The sequence below is a fragment of the Protomyctophum bolini genome (genome assembly GCF_963924005.1).
Source record: "Protomyctophum bolini genome assembly, chromosome: 2".
NCBI lineage: Eukaryota > Metazoa > Chordata > Actinopteri > Myctophiformes > Myctophidae > Protomyctophum > Protomyctophum bolini.
The window spans coordinates 3763066-3774372 of NC_137863.1; the positions used below are offsets into that span (position 1 = coordinate 3763066).

Sequence of the window (11307 nt, forward strand, 5' to 3'; positions counted from 1 at the left end):
CATAGAAACATAGCTTTTGTCAGAAAACAGGTCAGAATGGAAAACTGTCAGGATGTAGAAGACATTTTTTTAGAATCTGATCTCAGGTCAGAATGGAAAACTGTCAGGATGTAGAAAACATTTTTTAGAATCTGATCTCAGGTCAGAAGAACGGGTTAAAATCTCACCTGTGGAATGAGGGCCCCCCTCGGGCGGCCCGCCGCCTATAGGGCCCATCTTGCCGGCTCGGTCGTGCGACACCATGCGAGCCAATCGGAGCCCTTCGTCCATCAGCGTCTGCTGGATGAGCTGGCGACTCCAGTTGGCGGGGTTGGCGTTGGCGTTGGCGGTGTCGGTGGTGGGGGGGTGGGGGTGGGGGGACGCTGATTGGTTGTTGCACTGTGAACTCGCGTCTGTTTAGAGCCAGAGACAGAATTGGGTGTAAAGAAAAAGTGGTATCGTATTCGTCATACCACACTGACCACTGTGGCTTTGACTTTAGCGAATATTAGTCAACGGTTCTCACAGTCAAGACAATTTAGTTATTGTTTTTGCGAACGCAGTGAGCACTAACTATGAGACCTAGCAGATCATGTCTGTCTGTCTGTGTGTCACGCTTTTGTGCCCATATATGGAGCTGAGTGATTTGTTTGTGATTGATGCAACACACTCCATATTTGGACGTAGCCATGATGAACGCAGGAACGTGGACAAGGCCCTGCTTCGAATGCACAACAAGCTGGAACATGCCAACGAACAAGTATAACTACGTTGCGTTCGCTTCCCGCGTTTGCGCGTCTTACTTGTTTAAAAGAGACAAATAATGTCTGCAGATGAAATCTGATATACTATAACTGTGTGCCCACTGCCCAAAGTTCAGAATCAAAGCACGAATCTGAATTGAACGATTAAAAACAAAACAGCGAACTGTATAGTGTGCCGTGCCTATGCCTCTGCCAACGCCAAACCACAACAGAAACAAAATCTGCTCTGCTATGAAGATCTGCTTTATTTTTATTTTTGTAATTATGTATGCATGTATTTTGTGTATATGTGTATATAGATATGTATTTAATAAAATTGTCCTCCAGACTGTTTTTCCGACTATCCTTGGGATTGTGGGTGGGGGGTGGGTGGGATAGGGGATTTGAGTTTTATTTTTATATTTTATATGTCTGTTTAATACTTGCCCCAGGCACAAAAACAAAACCTGAATAAAAAGATTTAGAAAAGAAAAAGAAAAACAGCGGCTAAAACTTGCGGAATACAACAACAACAACATCTCCTAAACTGTCATTTTTTGCAGCAGATCGTTCGTGACACCAAACATATTAACATACCGTGTGACAAACTATCCAGGCTCTCCGTCGATAGGCTGTCGTCGTCGGCCCCGCCCCTCTGTGCCAAACACTCGGACGCTTCGGCGCCATGAAGGAGCGAGGAAACACCCTCGGGTACGTAGGCGCCCTACGGACGGTCAAGCACAGCTGGGGTCAGGAGACTGACTGATAGCTGGTGATGATGATGTACTAATAACCCATTTTGGGTGGGAAGTGGGAACCCCTTTTGGTGCTTTAGCTATTGAAAAATAGCAGATCTACAAGCTCATAGCGCGCCACTCGGTGGCGCGCTATGAGCTTGTAGATCTGCTATTTTTGAAAAATCGAAGAACGACTCATATAGAAACATAGCTTTTTCAGAAAACTGTCATTTTCAAACAGACATTTTTAGAATCTGATCTCAGGTCAGAATGGGATAAACCTTCTGGAAGTACTGCCGGAGAGGAGGATAAGTGGTATAGTCACTGTGACACACACTAGTCAGTGACTGTACTGTGTATTCCTTCCAGTTCTTCACATAATTATACAGACTGTACGCCAACTGTAATAGGATTAATCAGACCTATACTTTGGTTGGTAGTACGGTAAGTTGTTTTAGTGAGATAACTCTGGATTGCTGCTTCTTTTATGCGTTTTATTGTCTCCACCAGGCTCCACACTATAATGAAACTATGCATATAATATATAGTGCTATTGTCTACATATCTAAGTTATAATAATAATAATAATCTAAATTAATCCTAGATTGTTTGACGTTGTGTCCAGCACATGTCCGAGCATGTACAGTACAGTACAGTACAGTAGTACAGTACAGTAACTCACCTCATGTTTCATCCTCTTTTGGGATGTCAGGTTGTCATCTGTGCTCGTCCTGTAATAAACAACAACAATCAATTCCAACGTTTCCATGATGCAATATGTAGTCAAAACAAAGCAAGAATTTCACACATTGAAAGCGAGACTAAAGCCCAACACACACCGGGCGCGCAGCGACGCGGCAACAGGTGTTGCCGCGCGGCAACACCTGGAAAATAGAACAGTGGCGTATCGGAGCGTCAAGGCTCATACATAGTCTGGATTTTCTGTGGTGAGGTGACCACCGAACTACAACATGACGTCACGAGCCGCGGTGAAGAACAAACCACCGCCACCGCTCTAGCCCTTCTCTCTGTTTTTACTCACCACCGCCCAACGTTATTTCGCAGTGGTCAGCTCACCACCGAAAATCCAGACTATGAATAGGCCTTCAGGCGAGGCGCGAACGCACGTCGGACGCCGCCAGTGTGGGATAGGTTCATTGAAAATAACGCGGCGTTCGCAGACGGTGTGTGTGGGGCTTAACATATTCTATTGCAGACATTTGCTCTTGATAACAACCCAATCTAAGAGAGACCCTGGTTTATTTAGAATAGATCAAACTGTGTTATTGTCATGATCTTTTGGCTGTGCTACATCCATACAATCCTACATCTGCTAAATGTCTAAATTGAAATACAACACTGAGAATATAAGATTAGCCCATTCTGCGCGGCAACCCCTTTTGGTGTTATGCTTTAGCTATTGAAAAATACCAGACCTACAAGCTCATAGCGCGCCACCGAGTGGCGCGCTACGAGCTTCTAGGTCTGCTATTTTTTTAAACGACTGACATAGAAACATAGCTTTTTCATAAAACTGTCAGGATGTATATAGAAGACATTTTTAGAATCTGATCTCAGGTCAAAATGCGTTAGAAGTATACATAAAAAGCGTGTGCGGTCATTTTTTTCTTGGATCAAAGAGCACTGGCTACTACAGCACCAGAAGGTGTGTGGGTGTAGGAGGTAATCATGGTCATTGGTTACAGGTGGGAAAGCCCCCGCTCAGTCTGTGGGTTGGGTTTTGCTTACCTTGCGTGCTTTAGCGTGGACGTGTAGGCGCATTTTCTCGCCACCTGCCTAGCCAAAGAAAACAGTTCCACACGTCTCAACAAAAGAGCATTGTCCCTCATACAGAACTGGGCAGCGGCTTCGTTGATGATCAACTGTGTGTGGGGGGGGGGTAGGGAAACAAAACTAACATTAAAGAATTTATTTTTTAATACTTTTCAATCTCATCTAAGAAAGAAAAAAGACACCAGCAATACCATCTGTTGCTGCAGGAACTTTCCCTGGCCCCAAACTACAACACCCAGAATGCTTTTCTCTAGCTTTTCTTTTTCTTTTTTTAGACTTAGAATAACTTCACTTTTTACTGGACGTGGTGGAGCATGCGGGCGCAGTTCTATAGAATACATAACAAAACGTGGGAAAATGGAAATGAAAGCTCAGATGTACATTATTTAGATTATGTATGTATTCTTCCTCCTCACCCGCGGTCCCTCGCTACGAGGGGCCAAAAGGCAGCGGTGGTACAGTAGCTGCTGCCCACGACTCATGATCCTGCAGCAATACTGTACTCACTGATACAGACAAGATGGACATTATAGTACAGTATACAGATAAAATAACCATTACAGTTTGGTCTTTTGTATTTGAAACATTACAATCATTATGGTTCTCATGTGGGTCGGGTCCCCCCCACATGATTTTTGGGACAGTGAAGTATGAAAGTGTCAATTTAAGGACTTTTAAGACTTTTAGTAAGGGCTGTATTTTGAGTGTCTTAAGTACCAGGTCTTATTCCCTATAACTTGAGTAAACTAAAGACCTGGAGGCGTGATCAATGCTCTTTGGCTATTCTGAGTGTCCAAAGAGCAGTGATCACGCACGCCTCCAGGTCTTTAGTTTACTCAAGTTAGGGAATACGACCTGGTACTTAAGACACGCAAAATACAGTCCTAAATACCTAACAAAACAACAAACTAGTAACTACACGCAAAAAACGGGTCAAACATTGACCAACAATTGTCAAATTATATAAGAAAGAGTCAAAATGTGTGAGAATAGCAGCTCGAGCGTTGCGAGGTGTTGTGAGCTTGTATGTCTGCTATTTTCACAATAATGTATCTGTGGAAATGGACCATAATTTGGTTCCATTAACTTTAATTTTACAATATACATTGGGGTCCCAGAGATAGAAATGGGGGTCCGTCCGTAGCCTAATTCAGGTCAAACCCTGGGGGTCCTTGAAATGAAAATGGTTGAGAATCACTGCTAGAGCCGTTAAAATCTATTCTCTTATGGGTGGTCCCTGGCATATATTTTCTAATGGGGGGTCTGTTTGCTAATGAGTGTCAATTTGGGGGTCCTTGACCTTAAACAGTTTCGGAAACCACTGCTTTAGACGTAGTTTCTGTGTTTACTTCGTGGTGTGTGAGCTGTTTGCCCTCTCTCTGCTTCGAGTCGAAGCGGCCATAGATGTAGTTTTTTTGTGTTTACCTCGTGGTGTGAGCTGCTTGCCCTCTCTCCGCTTCGAGTCGAAGTGGCCATAGATGTAGTTTTTTGTGTTTACCTCATGGTGTGTGAGTTGTAGTTTCTGTGTTGTTTACCTCGTGGTGCGTGAGCTGCTTGCCCTCCCTCCGCTTGGAGTCGAAGCGGCCGTAGATGAGGCTGTACTTGCGGATCTCCTCCTCCTTGCTGGCGTCCTGCGGCGCCATCTTGTAGATGTGGCCCACCGTCTTGGCCAGCTTCTTGTTCATCCTCAGCAGCGTCTTCACCTCGCCGGGCTCCGACCGGGGCAGGGTCCTCAGGAGCCTCTCCACGCTCTCCCCCACGGCGCGGGCCGTCTCCGCGTCCAGCTGGCCCCCGGGCCACGCCGAGAGAGGGCTGAGGGTCGACGAGGCCTGAGGAGGCGTGGACGCCGGGCCGGGGCGATGACGCGTCGCCGACGACGAGGACGAGACGGGCACGGGCGGGCTCGGCTGCTCCTCCTCCGTCCCGGAGCCGGAGGTCAACGCTCCGCCGAAGTTCCCCTCGGTTTCGCTGTGGCCGCTGCTGCTGTTGAGCCAATGGGGGTCCACCATGGGCGAGAGCTTGTCCCGGTAGTGTCCGCCGTCCGGCGGCTGCGGGGAGGCCCGCTGGGAGGAGCACGGGCTGCGGGGGCTGCCGCTGTGCATGGGCGTGAGACAGGCCCGGTCCTGAGGGGTGAGACAGGCCCGGTCCTGAGGGGTGAGACAGGCCCGGTCCAGCTCCCTCTCTCCGCACGCGGGCGAACCGGGCCGGCCGTTAACGCTGCAGCTCAGAGCCTTCCGGAGCCCGGCCGCCGTCAAGCCGCCGCCGCCCGGCGCCGTGGTGCCTTCCACCTTGAACAGAGGGATGCCCTCGCGGGCCGGCGGCGGCGCCACGCTGGCGGAGGCCACGGGCTGGTTGAACACGGCGGGGTTGTTGGCCCAGTCGCGCAGCGCCTTCTGCAGCCGGCGCACGTGCAGCGGCTTGGTGGCCATGCCCACCAGCGCCATGATCTCCAGGAACTCCTCCTCGGCCGCCTCGCACAGCTGCTGCACGTCGTCCCCGCCCTGCGTGATGAAGGTGTCGTAGTAGGACAGCAGGTTGGCCTTCTGGAGCACGCGGTACAACTGCAGCTCCCCCAGGGTGCGCGGCAGAGACATGGCCCGACTGGAGAACTACTGTACGGCGGAAGATATTACAGATATTAACTATAACTACTGTACGTACGGGGGAAGATATTACAGATATTAAAGACATGGCCGACTGTAGAACTACTGTAGGAGAGAGGAGTTACATTCACTTAAAGATGGAGTGCCAGGATTTATTTCCCAGCCTAAAACATGATCATCAGGTGTAGGAGCCGATCTACAATAGGCCATCATGCCATGTCTAACATTCCTGTTAGTGTGCTTTGTCACCCCCTACAGACATGGCAGAGAGGACATAAATGACCTGGCCATCAGAGGGCCAGGTGTTGTTGATTGGAGGTTCACAGTTTTTTACGTCTGTTCTACACCTCCTTCTATTCTCAGTTACAGTTTATATGCTAAAAGTATCTTTATTTTTGTTTTCAACTTGGATGAAATAAACCTTTTGAGTTCAACTTTAACTCTTCGTCTGGACATTCCTCATTTCCATTTTTTGGTCACGTTTGCTGCACAAAGCCATGCAGTCAGTTGGAAAAAGGTACTCTCAATCAACCACCACAGGAACAAAAGGTCTCTACATCAGCTATTATTATAATACAAGGAGGAAGAACTTTTTCCAAAAAGTGTACAGTATTTGTTAAAATCATGCTTTTATGTGGACACGCCCACCAGTAAGTATGCCTGGATTGCCTGGTGGGTGGTGATGGGTGGTGATCCACCTGAATTGAAGACGCACCCACAGCTGTAGTTGTACAGTATGATAAAGGAGGGGGGGGGGGGCTGATAGTGTGATGTCACTATTATTACTGTTTATTTCATTGGCCCGTTTGACTGTCAAGGGTTCAGCCTCCAGGAAGAAACCCTAAATACAAAGTTAATACACCATTGCACATAAAAACGACTCCAGGGTGTCTAATGAAGTATACTGTCACCTCATAGACACACTCATGACAAACTGGAAAAATACAAAAATTGTGGCACTCCATCTTTCATGTTTTGAAGAAAGAAAAGAAGAAAAAAGAAGAATATATTTAAAAAAATGAATATATAGGCTGTAGTTTGGAATGTTCAAAAGTGCATGACAATGTTGTAAATGCTGTAAATTATAGGTTATAAGTTTAGAAACAAAACATGATGTAGGCTAGCTCTGCATTAGATATATAATAAATGTTGTCTTTGCTAGAATGCTATAGTGCAATCTCCATGCAGTTTTAAAACTGCTCTCTCTGGACAGAAAAGAACTAGTAGGATAAGTAAGTATAAGTATTAAGTATAACAGCGCGCTTTTGAATGTTTATTTCCCAATAGACTTAGGCTAGCACACCTCCCACTACAGAAGTCACACCTCGAATGTTCAGGTCCATTGTTTCTTCAGATGGTATGCCATTAAAATAATAAAAGTTTAAGACTTTATTATAGCCTACTATAAAAAGAAAACACCCTTACCTTCAGCTCACACAGATAGGAAAAGGCTAGTCACAACAGCGTGGGTGACTTTAGGTTAGGGTATATATAAATCCAATCAATCAATGATTCCAAATAAACATATAAGTGTCCTTAATTGAGCAGTTGCTTATTAAAACGGTCTTTTTTTTAAAAAGCGAGGCATCTCGCCTTAATTCGAGTTCTTCTTGCGCGTCTCGTCTCGTCCGGACTATAGCCTATACTATAAACAAAGGTGTGTGTCGATCATGAATGTTTTGTGGTGATCCAAGATCCTTAATCCTTACCTTATTTGTTGGCGAATCTTCCACAAAGAACGGCGAAGTCATGCAAGCCAGCAGCCGCGTCTGGTGAGAAAATCCGTTGGCAGAAAATCCTCCCTCCCGGCGCACCGTAGAGGCTATTGGTTGTGCCGACTGTCTTTTTGCTGTTTGTGTGTGTGTGTGTGGGTGCGAGAATTACGGGGGCGGACTGCAGCACATGCACCATCTGACCGAAAAAGAGCTTTCCTCTGCCGGTTACAGAGGCGACTCTACTTTTCAAACTGAAGGCGTGGGTGGCGAGGCGAGGCGAGGCGAGGGTGCGAACGAAGAGGACATTATTAGGCTACCCTTTGTTTGTTTCTTCCAGATTTGTCCCTATAGCTACACAGAATAGAATACCGTACACAACAATTCGAGAGATATATTACCGCTCCTTGTTGGAGTTACACCCTGTTCTTTCTTTGTAAACTGAAGCCTAACATTTCAAAACAACAGTGACACGACTTGACGGAGGCGTATTATTAATAACTCGAATACAAATCTGCCGATAAATGTATTCAATTTAGGGTTTATAGGCCTACTTCGAAGCTCATATTATAATAAGTAAAGAGAAGACACGGATCGTTGGTGTAATATTTGGTATAGACCAGTTCGTGTTGCCGATGGAAACTCTGTGACGCACCGAGGGGATCCCCGAGCATGTCTGCATCACTGCTGATATAATGGTGATGCTGGGGATGCTGTTTTGAAGAGGGTGATTTCATGATTATTTTAAAAGCTCATTTCAAAGGACATGGTTCACTATAGGCCTACTATACTATATTAGGCCTAGCCTACTGTATATTATTTGGAGCCCACAAGTTCAAGAAAGTAGGCTATAGGATGGATTGTGCCAATTTGTGCGCCAGGTGTAGGGAATGAGACAGATACATGCAGGTGAGTGCATGTGTGTGTCTAGTGCTTTTTGGTTTTGTCCTCAAAGTAGGCCTAGGCATTTTTGTAGGCCTATTGACTTGCGCTTTCAATCAATCAATCAATCAAAAAGCTTTAATAATAGGCTATACATCCTATTTCTGTGTTTAGTAAATGTTTTATAACAACTTATTGATTATTGATTATTGATTATTAAGCATGAGTTCAAGTCCGTTGCTCTCCCCTTGTTCCCCATATATGGGGACTAGGTTGGCGGAGGGTGTGTAGAGCCCAGGACCACATTAGATAATTGACACAGGGGTGAAAAATGGGTTACATAATCGTGGGATAAAAATTATGAAAAAAAATATTGATTATTGAAAAGGGGAAAAGGTCATGCAGGGTATAATATCTGTATAGGTGTGTATAGCACAGCAGCAATACAGGCAGATGTACAGTTCACACTGTCGCAATGCAAAGCAATGAGATTGTACTGTATATGCCTATACCTCGCTCTGATATATTCTTTTCATTTTTAGGAATAGTGCTAAAGTTATTGAGTTAATCATGGAATCACATTCGTCTTCTCTATTAAATATTGTATATTGGTCAGAATCCTCATGCTCATGCGGACACTACACTCCCACATGTTCCATGATCAGTAGGATAACTGAACAAACAGATACAGTATTCCTAACCACAGTCCCCCCCCCCCCCCCCCCCACACACACACACACACAAAGTAAGGCATAAAAGAAATCCATCCATCCACACATTCACAGCATAATATGAACTCTTTCCCCACCCACGCAACCATGCACACCCACACAGGATGCAGCAACCCACACACACACAGAGAGAGAGAGAGAGAGAGAGAGAGAGAGAGAGAGAGAGAGACTGTCTGTCTGTCTGTCTGTCTGTCTGTCTGTCTGTCTGTCTGTCTGTCTGACTGACAAACCATAGACATGAGAGAAACTAATGTGAGAGAATGGGTATATGGACATTTGCAATCTCAGGACAGTTTGTTCCAGAAATATTTACCACAATGACTATATTAATGCACCATCCCAGGATTAGTCAGATTAAATTAAATAATGACTAGATTTTGTCTTCGTGTGTGTGTTTGTGCGTGCGTGCGTGCGTTTGTGCGTGCGCGCGCGCCTATATGGGGCATTCATTATGGTTTTTAAAAAAATGCATTAATTTGTCCTCTGCATCCGCATAATTGCGCCCCCTGGGGTCAGCTCCATCTATGGTCAACACCAACTCCAATGGTTTATTTCAGCAGGGGTTTTCAACAGGTGGTCCGTGGACCACTGGTGGTCCCTGGAAGTATTGCATGTGGTCCCTGACCATTCATTTAGTAATGAATTGATTTATTTTAAATGTCTTTCCACTAGTTGAGAAACAGTGAACTGAATGACCTGCATGGTGACCTATATGATGAGCGTCCATGTAGTCATTTTACTGACAAATTGGAGGTCAAGAAATTCAACAGAAAAAGGGAGTTATCATCTCAAGAGCGGGAAGTGCAGCGGACTGTCTGGTTGAGTCATTATTATTAGGACATGATATACTTAGTCAGTGGACAATAATTTAATGAGAAACAGTGGGATGTACTGTATACACATGGGATGCATAGCAAGTGTTACGAAAGCATTAATCTTAGCCCTTATACCCCATATCCCCACCCAACACAACAGTGGTCCCCTGGTTGATTCTAAGTCAGGGTGGGGGTCCCATATCCCCACCCAACACAACAGTGGTCCCCAGGTTGATTCTAAGTCAGGGTGGTGGTCCCTGGTTCAGTTTTTTTGCAATCTTCTGGGTTAAAGTAAGTAGATTCTGTGGCAGCAGTAGAATCTTCTGTCTTTTACATTGTTTTTTTCCCCTCATTATCTTTTTATTTTATTTTTACATTGTTTTATTTAATGTTCAGCTTTACATTCAAACTTGTGTTACAAATGCTAATTGTAACTATACTGACTATAGGCCTATATCCTACATTATCTTTCTTTCTTAAGATGTTCGTGCCTATATTATTGTTATATTATTATATATTGTTGTTGTTTGTTTGTCTAGTTCAGTTCTTGATTAATTGAATACACCCTAATGGATTTTTTCTTTTTTTTTTAATATTATTAGTAGTACTAGTAGTAGTAGTAGTAGTAGTATAGTAGTAGTATTTAGTATCCTTTTAGAATGATCTTGTATGAATTATCTGTGCCACCGTGCCTTATTCCAGTGGTTCTCAAAGTGGGGTCCTTGAGGGAGTTCCAGGGGGTCCCCGGCCCAGCTAAATGATAGTTAGGAACCTTATATGGGACTGTAACTCAGAGAGGGGGTCCCGGTCTTCAGCTCAGCTAAATGATCCTGTATGGGACTGTAACTCAGATAGGGGGTCCCCAGCTCAGCTAAATGATAGTTAGGAACCTGTATGGACTGTAACTCAGAGAGTGTACAAACCCCTACGCCGGTAAGGGTCCATTTGGTTCCATTTGTAACACTCTCAGAGTTGCCATTAAATGGAGGAATTACAGTAGGCCTACAACTCAATACAAAAACTGTGAGTGGACGACACCATTTAAAGCCTTACACTTGTTTACAATAGGGCCCACCATTTTCAATTAATCAAAAATGGGGGTCCGCCGCGGGCTAATAATAAGTGTCAATGACAATGTATTTACCAATGTCTTATTATTTTGCAAAGTGAAAAGAGAGATGAGGCTTTTTCCAAACTTTCATGTCAGACAGTCAGTAGGTGGCGTTAATACACCTCCAAAAAGACACACACAGGCAGAACGAAGGAGGAGAAGAAGAAACAAACAGTAAGTATAGTGTCAGTAGAAGAAGA

The 11307-nt window shown here is 44.8% G+C and overlaps 1 protein-coding gene across 2 annotated transcripts in view; it reads right to left on the bottom strand.

The window, feature by feature from the left end:
* The window catches only part of nab2 (NGFI-A binding protein 2 (EGR1 binding protein 2)), a 13939-nt gene extending 6260 nt beyond the window's left edge, over window positions 1–7679 (bottom strand). The window contains exons 1-6 of one of the 2 annotated variants that reach the window (XM_080783545.1): window positions 7566–7679; window positions 4789–5865; window positions 3209–3342; window positions 2142–2190; window positions 1320–1446; window positions 168–392 (exon numbers count right to left, since the gene is read on the bottom strand). In XM_080783545.1, the coding sequence (XP_080639671.1) occupies window positions 168–392; window positions 1320–1446; window positions 2142–2190; window positions 3209–3342; window positions 4789–5847 (1594 nt within the window). In that variant the 5' untranslated portion in view covers window positions 5848–5865; window positions 7566–7679. Of the gene's footprint in view, window positions 1–167; window positions 393–1319; window positions 1447–2141; window positions 2191–3208; window positions 3343–4788; window positions 5866–5951; window positions 5958–7565 lie in introns of those variants that run through there. The other variant, XM_080783546.1, reaches the window with a different exon arrangement.
* Window positions 7680–11307: the final 3628 nt, after the last annotated feature.